General features: G+C 37.4%; 2 protein-coding genes across 10 annotated transcripts in view; one reads left to right on the top strand and one right to left on the bottom strand.

The window, feature by feature from the left end:
- Nucleotides 1–15,523, top strand: st3gal8 (ST3 beta-galactoside alpha-2,3-sialyltransferase 8). 2 transcript variants are annotated; one of them, XM_048172548.1, is made up of 7 exons: nt 1–123; nt 6,846–7,577; nt 12,547–12,734; nt 13,489–13,668; nt 13,781–13,826; nt 13,904–14,023; nt 14,103–15,523. In XM_048172548.1, exons 2-7 carry the CDS (start codon nt 7,179–7,181, stop codon nt 14,268–14,270), a joined length of 1,101 nt encoding a protein of 366 aa, XP_048028505.1. In that variant the 5' UTR covers nt 1–123; nt 6,846–7,178; the 3' UTR covers nt 14,271–15,523. The 2 variants fall into 2 exon arrangements, with proteins under 2 accessions (XP_048028505.1, XP_048028504.1); XM_048172547.1 differs by lacking the exon at nt 1–123 and adding an exon at nt 5,831–6,353.
- A 1,794-nt stretch (nt 15,524–17,317) lies between these two features.
- Nucleotides 17,318–20,252, bottom strand: part of unm_sa1614 (un-named sa1614) — a 49,878-nt gene continuing 46,943 nt past the window's right edge. For 6 of the 8 annotated variants that reach the window (XM_048171811.1, XM_048171815.1, XM_048171814.1 and 3 more), the window contains one exon: nt 17,318–19,507. In XM_048171811.1, coding sequence (XP_048027768.1) covers nt 19,433–19,507 — 75 coding nt within the window. In that variant the 3' untranslated portion in view covers nt 17,318–19,432. Of the gene's footprint in view, nt 19,531–20,252 lie in introns of all 8 variants that reach the window. The other 2 variants (XM_048171817.1, XM_048171818.1) reach the window with 1 other exon arrangement.

The raw sequence follows: 20,252 nt of genomic DNA, 5'->3' as shown, positions 1-20,252 counted from the left end.
ACACACACACACACACACAAACCGGGTAGACGTAAGACGTAGAGCTTGACATCATTTCTCCACAGTCCATGCAAGACTGAGTTCTGCCTTTTAGTCATCCACATCCGAGCTGAGAACAAGCTGGTAAGTAGCCTAAACTTATCCCTCTTTCTAGACGACTGCATGTGATCTTAGACCAAAGCCTGTTTACACTTTATCTAGCCCGATTTGAATAAATATACGTGATAGTTTATGATGAGAGCAAGCGGTTTCAAATGAGTTAACGGAGTTGAGTTGAACTGCCTTCTCAAAAAGTTATGTTCCTTCTTTCGATCTACATTTTTATACCACACGTTTAGCTAATGCAATGCGAATCAATCCCATTTTACTACAGGTTATAGTAACAAGATGTATTTCGAGTTGAACATAAGTTTCCACCTCGAAAATTAAACTTGAGCTGAACTTCTTGTGGAAACAGTTCGAACGGTTTGAGTCTTTTATAACGTATCCATGTGTGTTAACTGTTACTTTACTATCCTAAATTGTACATTAGACATCATTGAAATTGTGTGCGGTGGATTTAATAGTAAAATATACCTGTAACTTTTACATTTGGATGTAAACCATGGATATGTCTCAAAATTGAACGAGCTTCCTAGTTACTTAGGTTCTTTCTTTTCTTTTCTTTCTTTTTTTTTTTTTTTTTTTGGGCAAGTAACGTTAATCGGCGTTCAAGCATTTGACAACGCGATACATGTGACGCCCAAAATGCTGGGTTTTGTTGTTAATTCTTGTGATTTATATGTTAGTCTTGACCAGTTATAATCAAATGTGAATACCTTTAAGTTTTTGTGTAAATGAAGATTGTCAGTTTGAATTGTTTCGTACTACGAGACATTTAGAGACCCAATTCATCCCATATACTGGATATAACCTACACATAGCTGGTCGAAATAAAGATAATTTTATTCAGTAAAAATCTAGGTCTATCAGGGTCTGTGTGACTAAAAACATGTGTGTCAAAAACGTCATAACAGTTACACTGACTCCTGTAAACATGGTTACTGAGGAAAGTATCCTACATTCGTAGGATAAATGTACAGCACAGCAGTGTGGGTATAAAATGGGTATATTTACAGTAAAAAAAAATAACTACATTACTGTAAGAATTCAGTGATCATGTTACAAACAAAAGTTCTTAACTGTATGTCATTAAATTATATAGTTCAACATATAAACATTCCAATGTACATAAAAGATTACAAAACATTTAAATGCTAAAATGTAAACTGTGATAGTTCATGCAGGGAATTCTGGGGATCTCCATTTTCCAATGAATTAACTTTAGGTACACTATGTAATTTTTTTGATCAAAATGATCTAAATTTAAATGAGTCAATACATCATCAGTCCTTCTTCTAAAACACATTTTTGATTCACCACCATAAGCCTATTATGAGTGTTTATATTTTAGACCTAGTGGGATGGTTTTCGCAAGAAATTGTATACATACGTAACGTCACTCATCCGTGCATCTCTCGTCATATCTGCAAATGGAGAATAATTGGCTACTTTGACTGGTGTATGGTGTGGGAGTGGCATAGGTTAGCTGTCACAACGAGCGAGTAAAATGAGCACGCTAATTCTTGAACCTCCAGGGAATCAATCATGGTTTGGGCGTGTTTTATTTTTTACCTCGGACACACACATTTAGAATACGTCCATTTCTTTAAATGAGGTTAAGAAATAAAAATTCATGTCCGTACGCAAGTGTTGTGAACTAGGCAGAACGTTTCCGTGAAATGTGCGTATAAATACATAGTTCAGTCATGAAACTCTAGATGGCGCAGGCTGATGGGTGCTTAATGCAAGCTGATGATAATTACAGCAATATTAACTACTTAGCATTCACTATAGCAGTTGGCAGCGTGCTTCAGAGTTCCTCTAAAACCCTCCATCTTCCCCAGCTCCACCTGTATAGATCTGCTATGGTTATTGATGAATGCTATTTGCGCAGGAGCACAACTCGCAGTAGCGTATCGGCATATGTATTGGCAGTAGCAAGTTCGTGTACTTGCTCTGCAGCAGCAATAATCAGCAGCAGTGTAGAAGATCTATTCCGCCAAGACCAAATACATTAACATTGTCATATCCATTACCATGCTGAAAATCTTCCGAGAGTTGTCATGATTGTCAATAAATTACATGTATTCTCAATTAAATTAATATTTTTTTTTCCAATAAGGTAAGGTTAAGATTACAGTTAAATATGTAACAGGTTTTTACAGTAGCATTTTTACGTTGTTTTCTAGTAAAATGTACATATTGGACAGTGTAGCTATTCCTGTTTCTTAAGCTTAGTTTTAGATTTAAACTAAGGGAGTTGACTAAGGGAAACAGAAATGAGCGGGCCCTCTTGTTTTGCATTTCGAAAGATATTCTGGCTATCAGAGAGGCTGATAAGTGTGCTATGCTTAAAGTTATATAGTGGGGGATGGTGAGCTTGTTTTTTCTTCCTCTCATGTTGAGGAAACCACACCACACATGCATCTCCACAAAGGTGAGGCTAACTTCATGTAATGTGAAACCCCAAAACCCCCTGCCCTTATCAGTCCACTCCACACTTCACTTAAAACTCTCACTGTAGTGTTAACATGGCCTGACTCTTTAACATGCCTTGAGCAAAACCAGCCTCTTACGCCTTTGCAAGTTAAAAAGCTCTGGCTGGCATCCAAGGCAAATCTTTTATAGCGGGGTTGTTCTCAGCACCTCAGCAGTTTTAATCGATGTTTTGTAATTGATCATTTTGGCATGACTTGCATGTTTCTGGTGTTTGTTGGTGTAGGAAACAAAAATGGAAAATCTCAGACATTGTTTATATTTGGTAAAACAAGTTTATTTAAACTTTTCCGGTAACAAAAATGGCTGTAAACATTGCTTCCTGTTTTTTTTTTCTCTTACGTTTGCAGGTTTTTAATATTTACTGTAACCAGCGTTGACACTGATGGTTACACATGCTCCACAATATTCAGATTCGTTTTTGTCAAACGTAAGAATTTGCAAAACAAAATTACATCACTAGATTACAATTGGAAGTTAACATTTTAAATACCTAGTTCAGTGATGCAAAATATGATCAGCTGACTGTTTCTGTGCAGGTAGTTACATAGTGCCTTCATCCACTTTATCTTATCTTTGTTCTTGTCATATTTTATTTGTACTTTTATATATAGAGAAAAAAGAAAAAAGTGAAAAAGGAAAAATTATTATTATTATTCAGTGGTGGTCAGAATTATTTGCACCCTTGGTAATTGTGATCAAAGATGACTGTAAAAATAAATCTGCATTGTTTATCCTTTTGATCTTTAATTCATAAAATTTGCAAAACTCTAACCTTTCATTGAAGGAAAAGAATTGAAAGTGGGGGGGGGGGGGGGGGGGGAATCACATTATGAAATAAATGTTTTTCTCCAAAACACATTGGCCACAATTATTGGCACCCCTAGAATTTGTTATGTTTTTTAGCACACCAGGGTGATCATGAACATGAAGTTGTCCAGCCATGACTTCCTGTTCCACAGGAGTATAAACATGAGGAAACACAAAGGCCAAATTCCTGTAATCATTCATCACAATGAGAAAAAACAAAGAATATAGTTCTGATGTGCAGCAAAATATTGTTGAGCTTCACAAAATAGAAAGTGGCTGTAAGAAAATAGCTAAAGCATTGAAAATCCCCATTTCCACTATCAGGGCAATAATTAAGAAGTTCCAATCAACTAAAGATGTCACAAATCTGCCTGGAAGAGGACGTGTGTCTAAATCTACCTAATGTGAGGTGAGGAGGAAAGTTTGAGTGGCCAAAGACTCTGCAAGCTGGAGAATTGCAGAGATTAGTTGAGTCTTGAGTCTCAGAAAGCCTAAAAAAAATTATCAAACAGCCCCTACATCACCACAAGTTTTTCGGGAAGGTTTCAAGAAAAATCCTCTACTCTCATCCAGAAATCTCCAGTATATTCAGTTGTCAGACAAGACTGGAACTTCAGGGGCCAGCTTCTATGGTCAGATGAAACTAAAAAAAGAGCTTTTTGGCAGCAAACCCACCAGATGGATTTGGTGCACACATGGATAAAAAGTACCCCCACGGTTAAATATACTGCTGGATCTTTAATGTTGTGGGCCTATGTGTTTGTTGGAGGTCCTGGACATCTTGTTTAGATACATGGTATCATGGATTCTATCAAATACCAACAGTTGCTAGAAATCCAATAATGTGCCGTGGTTGGATCTTCCATCAGGACAATGATCCAAAACAAACATCAAAACCAACACAAAAAAATGGGTCACTGAGCACAAAATGAAACTTCTGCCATTGCCGTCCCAGTCCCCTGACCTGAACCCTAAAGAAAATGAGTGGAGTGAACTGAAGAGAAGAAGCACCAACATGGAGCTGGGAATCTGAAGGATCTGGAGAGATTCTGTATGGAGGAATGGTCTCTGATCTCTTGTCAGGTCTTCTCCAAACTCATCAGGCATTATAGGTGAAGACTCAGAGATGTTCTCTTGGCAAAAAGAGATTGCAAAAAGTATTGAATAAAAGGGGGCCAATAATTGTGGCCAACGTGTTTTGGAGAAAAACATTTATTTCATAATGTGATTTCCCCCCTACTTTCAATTATTTTCCTTCAATGAAAGGTTAGATTTTTGCAAATTATATGAATTAAAGATCAAAAGGATAAACAATGCGGATTTATTTTTATAGTCATCTTTGATTTTTTTACAGTCATCTTTGATCATATTTACCAAGGGTGCCAATAATTCTGACCACCACTGTATATATATATATATATATATATATATACACACACAGTGAAATATTAAAATTAGAATTATTTTTATTTTGTTATTTTTTTATTTTTTTAGTTGCTATGAATTTTGCATTAAAAGCAGCTTGTGTTGGGGAAAAAATCTAATTAAAATACAAATGTTTTCAAAACTCTTATAAGACTCGTTAACAAGGACCACAGCTCATTATTAGTATTTATTAACTAACATTTGCTTGCAGTGTGGTTCCCTTCCAAACCCAGTGCGTACCTCAAGGCTCACACAGAAAGTTTGGACAGGAGTCCTATGAAAAGGGGGTCCCTTTTGCTGAGTAAAGGGCACATTTCAATGAGCAATCAAATCTGAATAGTTTGGCAGACGTTGAGGAGCCTCTGGTTTCAGTAATATGAGAATCCCATTGGCTCTGATGTTTAACACATTGGTATGCAAATGAATTAGACTAGTCAGGGTGTTCCCTTGATGCAGCTGAATAACAGTCCAAATAAAAAACACACAGGAGGTTTTTGTAGTTGTATTTTATCTGTTCTTTGCAGTGTTGAGCCATGGTAACCTGGCAGTCATGAGAAATCTGTATTATCTTATCTATTAAAAACGTCACACAACCCAGGCTGCCTACGTACCATGGCAAAAATGACTGTGGCTTAATACATTTATAGCCACTTGTATGGAAACTACTATGTCTTTCTAGTGCACTACAGCTGTTGTAATTCCTCTTGATTAGTTTTCTCAATGAACTGCTTGTTTCTCAGCTTAAGCTAATGAGAATGTTCTGGATTCATCAGCTCTGGACTGGTTACTTAAAGCTCCTTGCGTTCATTTTGAGATTAGTTCACTCTGAGTAATGAACGGAGACCCACTTTGCTGACTAGGTAGGTTTGGCTGCACTGGCCAGAGATGTAATTCTGTTTGGTCTGTAGTGAGATAGCTGTCTGGCAGGGAGAGACGGTTCTTCTGAATCAGCTGAATGTCAGCTGATCTCACTTCCCCCACTCCATTACCAGCGTCTCCCTGCTCCGCCGGACACGGATCCCTAACAGATGAGGAAAGTCGTGGACTTCCTGTTTCTCATATAGGATAACATTTCAGCCGTGCTTTGCAGTCACTTTGGCTGTGGTTTCTGAGATGGCTTTGTTTTGTTGTTTTTTTTAAGTAAAGCGACTGTTCCAAGGATTGTTGTTAAGGACTTCAAACTGGCTATTTAAATACCATGCATCAGGTCCAGAGCTCTACACTGGGAAGTAGCTGGGAGTAGCTGTGTTTGACACTCATCAATCTAAAGATGGATTTGCTGCATTGATGTGATTGGTCCAACGCAGTCAGCGGTGCTTTATTTATGAAGTTCTTCGGTGTAGATGTGGTGGGGAGTTTGAGGGAGGTTCAGCCACATTCTTGCTGTCTCAGCAGGAGGCAACAGTTGTGGACTTTCTGCAATGTACTCGTTGTATTTTGAAGTGCTCTCCAATGTGCTTTTCTTTTCATTTAGGTCAATTCGTCTTGACTGAACATAAAAACATGATTGAAAAGCAGAGGTGAAATGATACTTTCTTTTTAGCACTGCCTCAAAGAATGAGATTCCTCAGTTGAGTTTAAAGGGATAGTTCACACACAAAACAAGGAAATTTTGAGATTGATTACTCACCCTCGTGTTTTTCAAAACCTATGTGACTTAGTTTCTTCTGTGGAACTCAAATGAAATGAAAAGGAGGGAAAAAACTGTGATAGCTCTTTTCCATGCAATTACAATAAATGTGGACTGTAGCTTCAAAAGGATCAAAAAAAACTTAAGTAGTTCACGTCTTCTGTATTATATTTCAAGTCTTCTGATGAGAAAGTGACTAAACGTATTCACTGAAAAAACTCCCTTTGGCACGTTTACTAAATCTGATTTGTTAAGGAATCATTTAGACCACTTTGTAAAGTGAATCTGCCAATAGATTTAAAAAAACATTTCATTCATTAATCAGATAATGACATAATGGAAAAAATATCTCAAAATGTTGATGTTTTTGTGTATTTTTCAGGAGCTTTGGCAGCAGCGGGTATTTGCAGTGCTATGAAACATAAGCCGAGGCGTCTAGAACTGTACACAGGAAGTGGAGCTGCCTCATTTCTGACTCATTTCCTTCACTGTACTGAACAGTAAGAAACAGTTTGATGTTTCACCATGAGGCCTTGTGCTTTGGTTTTGAAAACTCGTGAAAGTATGGACAGATAGAACAAAGCCATAATGGAGGATCCTGGATTGAAGATCCTGTCATTTTCCACCTCAGAGCTCATTTTGTTTTGTAAAGCAACTCATCATACACCATAAAAACCACAATCAATTTGGCAGGAACAAGCTAAGCCAGAACTGAATGCCTGTTACAGCAGCGGATCCTTTAAATCTTTTCCTCTGGAAAACCCACCCCAAGGTTCAGTCTGTCTTAACCATGATGTTGAGAAGAAAACTGTACTTAGGCGCTTTGCTAGGTGCTATTTTGTTTTTAATGATAGCTGCTCACACTATTCAGAAGGCCGGCGTTGTGCCCATCACAGTTTTACCCTCTCACCACAAAGTCAGGATACCAACGAAGAACCAGACAGAGTTACACCCTATCACCGAGCCAACACGAGGTCATTCTTGTAGCTGTAAGTCCTGTATAGCAGACATGGGTGTGTCAGAGTGGTTTGACCAACACTATGATCATAAGCAGCAACCTTACTTCACCGGCAGGGACGATGACATAGATCCGGTCTCTATGAAGTGGTGGCTGGTAAGTAGATGATTGTTGGTTTAAAGAGGCCATATTATGCTCTTGTCTTGATTAGTCTTGATTTTTTTTTTTTTTTTTGGGGGGGGGGCAAAAAACTAGAAAAGCAAATTATTTTTAAAAACACATTATTTTTCACATATTTTACATTGTTGCAGCACCTCTCTTTCCAGTTTGTCAGTAATGCTTGTTTCCCATACAACGGTGTAACTCGCTGCTTAACTACTATAGTACGATGCATAGCTCAAGAAATCAAGTAGCTAGTCACAACTGTTTCCCGAAATCGTATTGTCGCAAATTTGTCATTCAACCACGTTGGTTAAAGGTCCCGTTTTTCGTGGTTTTTTGAAGCTTTGATTGTGTTTATAGTGTGCAATATAACATGTGTTCATGTTTCGCGTGTAAAAAAACACAGTATTTTTCACATAATTTACTTATCTGTATACCGCTGTTTCCACTGTCATAAAAACGGGCTGATGACTTCCTTGTTCTATGAAGTCCCTCCTTCAGAAATACGTAACGAGTTCTGATTGTGCCAGCGGTTCCTGTGTTGTGATTCGACAGCAGCTTCTGCTCCATCTTTCAAGAATAATCTTTGTGCGAATCCGGCATTAAACTGATTGAGATTGAGGAAGCTGTCCTCAGCAAAATGTGTTGCACATAGTTTTACATGTGGATTAGAGTTAAACATTAATTGTAACCATAGATCTCTAAGTACAGCGTCCCTGGGAAGGCCAAACAAAGGTGATTGGACTGCGGGATGAAAATAACAGCGTTTCGACGACATGGCAACAAACACACTCTACAAACGCAACTCTTGCTCTTCTCTGTGGGAGCGCAACAAGACCACGCCCCCTTTTTTGTGTATTCTTGTGGGCGGAGGTTAGTCAAAAAACTGTTTTAGTGACGTCATTAAAGAAGGAAGTAGAGGGATGTAGTCCAAACTGGCCGTTCGATGTAGGCGACTTCTGTTAAATGAAATATCTTGCTTGGCATTGAACTTTGAGCTTTAAAATTTTACAGATTTTAGTTATACTCTAACAACAACATTACACACTAACTAAAGTTTGAAACATGGGATCACGAAGAACGGGACCTTTAAAGGATTAGTTCACTTTCAAATGAACATTAGCCCAAGCTTTACTCACCCTCAAGCCATCCTAAGTGTGTATAAGGCCTTCATTAACCCCCCGGAGCCATGTGGAGTATACGTTTATGATGGATGGATGTGGATGGAAGCACTTTCTTCAGGTCATTCTCATGAACACTATTCACTGCCATTATAAAGCTCGGATGTGTCAGGATATTTATTAAAATATCTCAGATCAGTTTCATTTGAAAGTGAACTAATCCTTTAATTTATCTTTTAATTTGTATTATTTAATCCTTTTGAGATCGAATGAATGTCAGATTTTTTGCTATAATTTACAGACATTGCATCTGAGGACTAATTCTCATTTTTCTCATTTATTTTGCTTTGTTATCCAGATTCAGTCAAATGCTCTTTCTTACGTACTAAAACACGTACGCACATGTGCCCTCTTCAAAAACAGCGCTTAAAATCTCTTGACAGACTAAAAGACATAAATGTAATTTGTATATATTCAAAATGAAAGATATGATTGTACTGAATGTCAGCTTGCTTATTTTGCTCAAAATAAGGATTTATTAAGTCCACATTTCATGCAAACAAGAAACAATGCTTCTAACCACAACTCGAGAGCTGTTATTCCAACCGCACAACTTTGCGATGCTGTTTGTTGGAACTATGGTTTCTGGAAACACAGACTCGTTGAACTATGCTGGTAATGACAGAACTTGTGACCATATTTGGCTGACTTTTGGGAAACTCACCGCTGTTAAGTTCAGGTCTAGAACCTCCTTCCGAAAAGCAAAATGAGCTCTGATTGGTCAGCTGGACCAGTGTGTTGTTAATGGTCCACCGCTTTGAGCATGTTTCAGAAATGCAATGCCCCTTACCATAACCACAAGTTTCAACACACTACTTATGCTACTCAACCAGGCTGTGGCCATTTTTTTGCACATGCCTTGGGTGGGAATTTAGTTATGGGAAACTCAAGCCCGTTCTATGACACATCCTATGATATTAATCAGATAACTCAGCTCCATAATATAGATGTAACAGTACAACTTGTAAGGGCACAAAAGGATGCAAATGCCAGTAAACTTTAAGTTACACAGAGAGAGAGAGAGAGAATAACGGGTAAGGACAGAATTTACTGTAGATTTCTATAAATTTCTCATTATGATGCCATGTTTATGGCAGATCTGTGCGTTATTTTAATCACATTATTAAGTGATTCCATAAATTGCCTGCACGTTTTCAAAGCCAAATTATGGCATTGAACAAATATGAGAAAAAATGCACTGCTGCATTATTATAACATCAGTTTTTTTTTTTTTTTTTTTTTAAAGAAACATCTAAAAGCAATCAGTGGCGTGTTTAGGTTATTGAGGGCCCTAAGCAATTCTCCAGGAGGGGGCCCCGTGATCGCGTTCCCAGGGGTTTATCAGCTGGCAATTTTCAATGCACGTTTAAGAGTGCAAGTTTCAACTATTATTAACAATAATGGAAAGATGAGGCTTATCAGTATGTCACAATATCACCCTGTTTGGACTTGTTTTCTGTTTTGCATAATTTCCTGCCAGTCTGTCATCATAGTTATAAATTTTGATTCAGTATCAATTATTTTGGATATACTGTATATCAGGTAGAGTACATGGCAAATTTTCTCAAGAAAAAAAAAATCTTTCAACTAATGCTGTAAAATATACATGGGAATCAGTTATTGAAGGTTAAAATTAATTTATTTGTATACACAATTAAATTTCACTTAAGGAAATTTTTATAATAATAAAGTTTGTAGGCCTACTAACTTTAATTTATTTCTACTCTAATTCGTTTTTTGAAATATAAACATTTAAATGGCAGCTGTCAACTGATGGATTTATTCAAACATGCATTATATATTAAAGAACATTAAAAAATATAATTAATATGTAATATGGTACATATATTAAGCTAAATGCTCCTCTCTAGAGTTTATTTTTTCTAGCTGACTGACTAACGAGTTTATGGTCACGATGAATATGTTTGTTCTGAGGTAAATGTGACGTTACGTTTGTTTGTTTACCAGCGTTTTTATTAACGTCTTTCCGCGTGTGAAACACAATTACACAATACATGATATGAATTTTGATAAGTTGAACTGTATCTTTCAACATACCTTTCGCTGTTCATTCATGTTTATTTTGCATTGTAACTGGTATCAGTTCACTTGCGCATCAGGCTGCCGCTTCTCTAGAACTGAGTCATAACGATCTGTCACGGCACATTAGCGCCAAATCCGTATCCTTGCGCTTTTTAAAGCGGGTATATGCAAATCCTTGACCTTTCCTAGTGGGTATACGACATATAGGCCTACCTGCGAATCACATAGATAACGGGAGAAATCGCGCTTTGCGTGGTGGGTAAACGCTACTGAAAGCAATATGGCCGTCTCAAATATCTCAGTCAATATAGGGCATTGCATTTGAGCATGAAACTAAACACTGATATGCAGCGCATTCAACATCTTAATAAATGTTGATATCCTGACTCAACGTATCCTATAGTAGATTATTCAGATGTAGCTATTACAACTTTCATCTGCAAAAGGTTTGCGGATGCAAATGTGAGCTTGACCGAAAGTGTCACTACTATTTCAGCAATATTTTGGATTCAATTTGCACTTTCTGATCAACCAAAATGTTATTTTACAGTATGACAATCACTGATGATTATTGCTAAATTAATTATGAATAGAATTGAAAGGATATTTTCAGCACAAGATAAAAGCTTGGCGCTGCACAGCTTGCATTGAACTGAATTTTCATCTATCTTGTCAAATTGAAACTAGACATCACTATGTGACTTTGAGGCCATTCTCTCTCTTCTCACATCTTTTGACGCATGCTGTGGAAAGCTAAACAATCGGAGCTCAGGGCGCCACCCTAAGTGCTGCTATAACCAATCAGGAGAAAAAAGAAAAAATACATTTCGATCATCGTTTACATGATCGATCGTCGCTGTCACGGTCGAGTACTCGAGTACTCGGTCGCTGTTGCACATCCCTAGTGGGAATTATATGAGGAATATTGTGACGATACAGATTGGGCACCGGCTCCCGCACTGGCACCGTGTTGGGGAACAGGGGTGACCAGATGATCAGATAAATATGTGATCATTTGGGCAAATATCTCAACTTTCAACATATACTGTAGTTGTAGCTCAACAGGATCTGTTTTCCAATTTCTGCTATGAGTGGGAAGGTTAATGTTGGATTTGTTGCTAGGCTCAAGACAGCCATTGGCTTCTCTAAGCTAGAGAAGCAGAATAGCTCTTGGGTTTCTCAGGCATGCCTCTGAAGTCGCATCATCATAACTGTAGATATCATTTCCCTTTTCTGGCACACAGACACGTCAGGGAAAGACAACAGCTGGTGTGTTCATTCTAGACCCTCTCAAGTTCACTTACTACCATCATATCTGTTTGCCAAACATCATTAAAGCGATGGCTGTGGATCCCCGAGTCATTATCTGGTTTCCTTAAACAAAAAAGTAATTCTCCCTAGGGAACAAGGGCACAAGTAGGCCCTTCGGCCCAACCATGTGTTTCAGTAAGGTTTAATTTAGCCTAATTAAAGGCTTTCAGACCATTGCAGGCAATGGCAGTAAGAGTGCACTCAGATAAGCCTGAAATTTGTGTGCCTCAAGTGTCTTGAGTTTTCATCCTCATGGCACATAGAAACGTTGGCAGTATTTTTAATAATGCATTAAGGAAATATACAATAACACCAAAGACCATAGCTGGGATGATCCGTCTTTTCTTTTAACATTAAAGATGTAGAGATTAGTAGCTTATATAATATTATTGAAATTTGGAGGTTTTTTAAATGATATTGTTTTGCAGTCTTTGCAGTCATCTGATGGAACGATCAAGGAGGTCACACAGGAGATGTTTAAGATCATTTCCCCTCCACCTGAAGATAGAACACCACGGCAAAACCAATGTCGAAAATGTGCAGTTGTTGGAAACTCTGGCAATCTGTTGAAGTCCAAACATGGAACCTTGATAGATTCCCACTCAACTGTTATTAGGTGTGTTTTCTGCTCTTTGTGTGTCTAGTCTGAAGTTATAAAGGGATAGTTCACCCAAAAATGAAAATTCATCAATACAACACACAAAAAAGATATTTTGGAAAAATGTATCTATGATGGTCAATGGGGTCCAAAACAAAATTGGACCCCATTGACTTTCATTGGTTGACAACACTGAGAAATTGTTCAAAATGTTTCACTTTAAAACTCATTAAGGAATTCAAATGTGAATGCTGGACTTTAAAAGTTCCTGACACTGTGTCTACACGGGACGTGACTGTAGACGCGTTGCATGGCGCTGCAACAGCTAGAAGCTGTCTACACTGGATACAACAAAGCGACCTTTGCAAATCCATTTTTACTTCCTATGAGAAGTATCGCAAGTGTTTGGAGTACGTCATAAATAGAACGAGGCATCAGTTTACAACCCTCTACAGACACACAGTAGCTCGAGTCGAAATTGGCTATTACGTTTTTTATTTTACTAGCAGACCTTTTACATGAAATAGAGGGTTGGTTTACTGTCGGGGATTTGTTGTGTCCCATCATGCCACATCCAGTGTAGATAACATCACTGATTATAATGGCTTCTGTGTTCTTTTGTTGCGTCACATCGCACGGCTCACATCTGGTGTAGACACGGTGTGAGAGTGAAACCAGAACAAATTCATTTTAAGAAATAGTTAATCTTTATTTTCAGTAACCAATAAGTACACTTTTTTTACTAATGCATTTCGACTGAACTGTCCCACAGAATGAATAAAGCCATAACTGTGGGTTATGAAGAGGATGTTGGTAACCGAACCACCCACCACTTCATGTACCCAGAGAGTGCAATCGATCTGAGACCTGGTGTCCATCTCGTCCTTCTTCCTTTCAAATTGAAAGACTTACAGTGGTTGTCCAGTGCCCTTTCTACAGGAGAGATCAAAGTGTACCTCAAACTATTTCTGAAAATTGTACAACATAGATTTTCTTTAAACTAAAAATACTCTAAAAATGACTGTACAATCGTTTTGCTAAAAATGTTTGTATATCCCAAACAGGACGTACATGAGAGTGAAAAATCTTGTAGAAGCTGACAAAGACAAGGTGAGTGTAATGCTGAAGCTTGTAAATCCATAAACCGACTGTTAAGCCTAACTGTTCCTCCTGTGTGTGCCGTCCAGGTGATAGTTGTAAATCCAGCCTTCTTTAAGTACACATATGACAAATGGGCGGAGCATCATGGAAGGTACCCGTCCACTGGGATAGTAGCCATTATATTTGCTCTGCATCTCTGTGACGAGGTTTGTATTTCTGTTTACAGCCAAGAAAATCATTTCTGCGTCACTAGATGTTTTCAATCATGGTGTTCAATCCCAACAGGTGTCTGTGTTTGGATATGGGGCAGACAACCAAGGACACTGGCACCACTATTGGGAGCACAACAGAAACGCAGGTGCCTTTCGAAAAACTGGCGTCCATGACGCGGATTTTGAAACTGAGGTCATTCAGAGGCTCAACGCAGAGGGCAAAATCAAACTCTACAGATAAACCTGTAATTGTGGCCTTTATTGACTCAGTAGTGCTTAATGCCATGTAAATGCAGGGCCAGGACCTGCACAGCAGCCATATGGAAGCCAAAGAGACGCAGATCTGTGATCCACCCTACCGTTAATTGACCACTGTGAACTGCACTGAACCAAACCCACAGACATCAAGCTGTAGTCCTAAGACCAAATGAACTCCTCCTGTTCTCTAACTGCATTTTACTCGCTACGTGCCTGAAGAAAAAGACAGATGTTGCCTTCCTCCCCAGCCGGACATTGAAACGTTGAAGAAAATCAACAGTAAGCAAACTGGCTTGATCTAAGCCTCCTTATATACTTCTTTCTTATTTATGCTGTTCTGACTAGCCTCACAGTGTCTGCACTGCAAATTTGCAACGTGACAAAACTAGATGGGTTTCACGAATAATCAACAAAGCTGTCTACACTGCTATAAGAAAGTTGATCATCAATGCCATTCACTTGCAGATGTTATAAAAAGCCATTTGCCTTAAAGTCAACATGAAGCAGCATTCGCAACCTACTTTTCATAGTGCAACAAAATGTTCAGTGAGGAAAAATGGGCGGTTTTGATTTGAACCATTGGTAATTGACTGGATCGTGAAAACTGGGTGTTGGACCATATGACAGGTGCTTGGTTGGACAGTTTAGTGATGTCAACTGAAAAGGAATAAGGTGGAGCAAGTTGTTAAATTTTGATGGAAGATTATACACATTTTTCCTTTGAAATAATGCACACTGGCAAATTGTGTAAGACCGGGATAGTTCACTTTCTTCTTGCAACCCAAAAGAAGATATTTTGGAGAACATTGGGGTTCAAACATTAGACCCCATTTAAGAAACTCAAAATATCTTTTTTGTGTTCTGCAGTAGGGTTGTCGAACATACTGGTACCAGTCGGTACTAAAAAAATTTGCTGGTACCAACATTTCTGCATTACAAGTAGTACAGAGTACTGGGTATTTTCAGTACCCGCTGATAGACGCTGCTTTCAAACAATTTCGATCATGTTTGTTTGAACATTCTGAGCATCAAAGGTTTCTATTTACAGTCATTTTTTACAAACGTTGATCATTGAAGCCAATCATATCTGTTGAGCTCATGAACGCAATGGCCTATCAGAAGTGCTAGTCAGTAAGTTTGCTTAAAGGATTAGTTCACTTTCAAATAAAAATTTCCTGATAATTTACTCACCCCCATGTCATCCAAGATGTTCATTTCTTTCTTTCTTCAGTCGAAACAAAATTAAGGTTTTTGATGAAAACATTCCAGGATTATTCTCCTTATAGTGGACTTCAATGGAGCCCAAACGGTTGAAGGTCAAAATTAGTTTCAGTGCCGCTTCAAAGGGCTTTAAACGATACCAGACGAGGAATAAGGGTCTTCTCTAGCAAAACGATCTGTCATTTTTAAAAAAAAATAAAAAATAAAAAAATTAATATGCTTTATAAACACAAATGATGACCTTCAACCGTTTGGGGTCCATTGAAGTCCATTATAAGGAGAATAATCCTGGAACGTTTTCATCAAAAACCTTAATTTCTTTTCGACTGAAGAAAGAAGGACATGGACATCTTGGATGACATGGGGGGTGAGTAAATTATCAGGATTTTTTTATTTGAAAGTGGACTAATCCTTTAACACTAAAAACAACACAAGGTTTTGTTTTGTTCAGCGTGAACTGTGCACACTCGCAAATCCTTTCATTATAACCTACAAAGTGTAAACCCAGTTTAAATGCAGAATTCAGTGAGCTTGCAATTATTATGAAATGGGCTCTTCTTTTGCTTTCTGTTTATTGGCCATTCACAATTTGAATATAAGTTTAATTTTTCATGCTGCTTAGCACACTGCAAAGTTTCCAGATTGACAACCATATTTAAATGCACGATTGAATCGGAATCTTCAGTGAATGACAGTGATAACCAATGGACGGTACAAAACAGTAAACATTTTTTGGTCACACTTTAGATCAGGGTCCAATTCTCACTATTAACGAACAATTTGCTACGACTTTTGCTTCAATAAACCCCCTAATTACTGCTTATTAATAGTTAGAAAGGTAGTTGTTAAGTTTAGGTATTGGGTAGGATTTAGGGATGTAGAATATGGTCATGCAGAATAAGGCATTTATATGTGCTTTATAAGTACTAATAAACAGCCAATATTCTAGTAATATGCATGCTAATAAGCAGCTTGTTAATAGTGAGAGCTGGATCCTACCAAAATTGGTACCGAGAACCACAAAATTTTACTGGTATTGGTACAGGCTACTGAAATTTTTGGTAGTGTAACAACCCTATTCTGCTGAAAAAAGTGGTTGGGTATGACATGAGACATTAGGGTGAGTAAATGATGACAGAAAATTAATTCTTGGGGGAACTGAAGTATGCAAGATCCAATTACATTTCATGTTGACTTTAAACTTGAAACTGCAGTGCATTAAAGCATTTTAGATTTTAAGGTTGAGGACTATAAAATACTGAGTAAGCAATAAACACATTTTTAAAAATCAGAAACTAGTTTGAATAGCGTATTAAAACGTTCACAAATGTTATTTTAGATTTCAGCTCAGACAATTACAGAGATGCACTGACACCGTTAAAGTCACCACACATTTCCTGCATTGATATTTGAAGGACCCTTCTCACCTTAAAGTTCTCTCCTAATTTAACTGCCATTGAAATCACCTGATCATACACAAAACTCATGCTGGAAGATGTATTTTGTCACACAGAGCTGTGAAGCATTCTAGATTGTAGTTGAAAGTGTTACCGTATTTGTGTGTTATGCGTTTAATATCGTTATATACCTTTAGACCAAAGCCGTCCCTAGAGTGGTGCGTCTGGTCTCAGTGGCCTTAAAATGACCCATTGGCACTCGTACAACAACCTGTCTTGTGATTTACAGTTCTGGATATAGCAAATGCTGTACTTTCATACATGTTTGATTCATTATCTTTAGTTCCTGTAATACATTCTCTGTATTTTTGTAGTTGAAATTACTGGTGGTAGATGTTCTGTGTTTTTTTTGCCCCTTTTCTAGTTTGTATTATTGTGAACTTTAAGGACTGTGACAAGGTTGAAACTGGAGCTGTAATGTCAATGTTTGTTGCCAAGTATTACCACACATGTCGTTTGTTCTGTGGTTTTATGTTCTCGAATGTATTTTGGCTTTGCATTCATTGCTTCATGTCAGTCGGTGGCTAACACGGTTTACACAGTTTGCACAGAAAGGAAAGGAGAGTCACAGATAATCTGAAAATACACAAACACTCAAATCAAGACATTGAAGAATTCAAGTTTGGACAAAATTCAGAAAGAAACCGACAAGGAAGTGTTTTAATCTAATAAGAAACAAAACCAAAGCATAAACAATAAAAATAATTTGAATTCAAAAGTCACAGTTTAGGGCATCCAGCACAGTATTAAAAAAATATTTTATAATTTTGCATAAATAAAAATAACAGAAAAATATACAAGCATATGTTTTTGTTTTGTTTTTTTTGTTTTTTTTAAATGAGATACACAATACATAAATATCTCACAGTACCCTAGTTTTCCATTCAGGTTCTTTAACAAATAAAAAGCAAATGCTGAAACTTTTTTTTTTTTTTTTTGTAATGCATTTTCAACTTTTACTGTAATACATGACGGTGTATATAAAAGATCCTCTAGTGCATGTAGAGAAATTGATCACCAAAAAAAATTGCATTTTTATTCCACCTCCCTGCTGGAATAATTATCTAGGAGGAGTCCGAAATATTGAGCAATAAAGTCAAGAAAAGCTGTGGCCAATTGACTTTTTATGGTTTTGTTTATATCTCTTGTTTATATTCAAACAACATGTGACCACAGATTTAATATTCCCTGGGTGTGACAATTTGAAAAATGAAAAAATGCCACAAGTAGTTCTCTACTCTCAAGCACTTTAAGAAGTTTGTACATGTTCAAAGACTGTCCAGCTGAATGTGATGGTTTGATCCCACTGTAATGGCCAAATTGAGTGGTGTGTGCACATCTTTGTAAGCTTCTATGTTCATGATGTTTTGTGTGAACCTGTGATTAATCTGTGGTCTGTTTTCAATAAACCACTTACTTAACCATTTATTCAGTGGTTATTTCATCTTAAGTTATAGAAACAATGGAACAATAAATGGGTGATCTCAAAACCTGTTTGGGTATTTCACCCAAAATCAAAAGAAAAAAGAAAAATATGGTGTAAAGACATGTTTTAGGACTATTAAAACATATATTTTTTATTTATATTTTTTTAAAGCACTTTTTATCCCAAACTGCCATTACTATAATGTGAAAATACATTGTAATTACTTTAAACTTTAAATAATATATCATTTCATTATTGAAAGTAGTATTTCTTGCTGTTTATGTAACAAAATACCATTTACAGTATTTAATAAAGTAATGAGAGAAATGAATGATAATAATGAGAATTTAAAATTAGAATATAATTAAAAATAACTGAGAATTTGAGGGGAAAGTGTGCTAAATTGTTGAGAAAATGTCACAATGCAAAAATTCTTCATTTAAAAAAAAAAAAAAAAAACTTTTTTTTTTCTTTTCTTTTAAATGTAGGTGAAATATGACCCGGATGTGTTTTTGTGCTATTCACCCAAGCACACGGTTTTCGTAATTCATGAATTTGTTCTTGATTAGTTTTCTAAAAGAATTCTGTTGTTACTAAGTTACCCCGTCACAGAGAATTGTGCTTTAAAGCCGTTCTTTTTGTCTCCATTTCTTAGCAACACAATCTCGACATTAGACTTTCTCAATACAATTCTGCGGCCTGACATAAATGATTACTCACATTTGAGTTCAGTTCAATCAATGTAACAAATGACATGCGGTTCATGCTGTGTGTGCTTTTGGAGCATTTTAGGAGCGTATAGGATGGTACATTTTACTCTACGAGCGTTCGGTTTGCCTGAACAACCACAAACGATGAGAATATCTGTGCACAGCACAACTCGTTCCCTATATTGCATCTCTCTCTTGGCGCTGTGAGTGCTGCTTTGTTATGCTGATTCTTCATTACCGATGGTTCTGTGGGTAGACTTCAAGCCCCTCATTTCCCAGGGTGCTTTGGCAGTAAAGTCGACCGTGCTATGATTTCAGCTCCTGGCCGGCTTCATTCAGTGAGCATAGAGACAAACGATGCTGGAAATAAGCCCGTTCTGTCTGGCTGTCCCTCGATGTAGCCGTGCTGAAAGGAAGATATTACTGGCTCTGGTTAAAGTCATCAAAAGGAAGGAAGAGAAATTCAATTAAATGAAAGGGCGGCACATGACAACATGTAATGAAGAAATAATGTCATAAACAAGGGCTGCACATCCTGACTGAATGAAAATGAAAAAAGCAATGCTGTGAACACAAAAGATGTGGGAGGTTTGAGGATGTAAAATAAGATGCAATTCACAATCCATTTTCCACTTTCAAAGCTCTTTCCTGCATGCCAAGTGTCTCTCTCTGAATCTACAAGAAATGTATTCTTTTGATGGGCCATCCAGAGGCTATTTTTCCTGTAGAAGCATCTGCAGGATATTAGACAAGCCCGCTGGAGACGTATGGGCGTCTCTCTGACTTCGATATGGAGGCAGAATAAAACATGGACCCTGAGAGCTCTGCTCTGATCAGTTCCATCTGCTCCCATGGGATTGTGGGATACATCTGCACACGCAGAATGACTGTAAAAGGCTAACAAGAACCCTGCCGCTTCCTTGTCAAAACCATCTTTAACCGTAACAAAGATTTCAAACCATTCATGCCAGCGATACTTCAAAGGGCCAAAAACAACTGAAAATAAAGTAGAAAATAAAAATTGGTATGTAAAACAAGGAAGCACAATAGAGCTGTTCATCTAGTAAGAATTTTTTTGCCAAAGATTCCCTCAGGATTCTGCCATGGGTTTTTAAATAACGGTTTTGGATTAATGAGTAAAAAAAGAGTCT

Source organism: Megalobrama amblycephala, linkage group LG21, assembly GCF_018812025.1.
Source record: "Megalobrama amblycephala isolate DHTTF-2021 linkage group LG21, ASM1881202v1, whole genome shotgun sequence".
Classification (NCBI taxonomy): domain Eukaryota; kingdom Metazoa; phylum Chordata; class Actinopteri; order Cypriniformes; family Xenocyprididae; genus Megalobrama; species Megalobrama amblycephala.
The sequence above is the reverse complement of the archived record's forward strand: the minus strand, read 5'-3'. Positions and strand labels throughout refer to the sequence as shown.

What these genes read in the sequence shown, in the direction of transcription:
- st3gal8 (XM_048172548.1), top strand. Translation starts at nt 7,179, where the DNA reads ATGCCTGTTACAGCAGCGGATCCTTTAAATCTTTTCCTCTGGAAAACC. An exon ending in TCTCTATGAAGTGGTGGCTG is followed by an intron (nt 7,578 to 12,546) that starts GTAAGTAGATGA and finishes ATTGTTTTGCAG; the next exon opens with TCTTTGCAGTCATCTGATGG. An exon ending in CTCTGCATCTCTGTGACGAG is followed by an intron (nt 14,024 to 14,102) that starts GTTTGTATTTCT and finishes CAATCCCAACAG; the next exon opens with GTGTCTGTGTTTGGATATGG.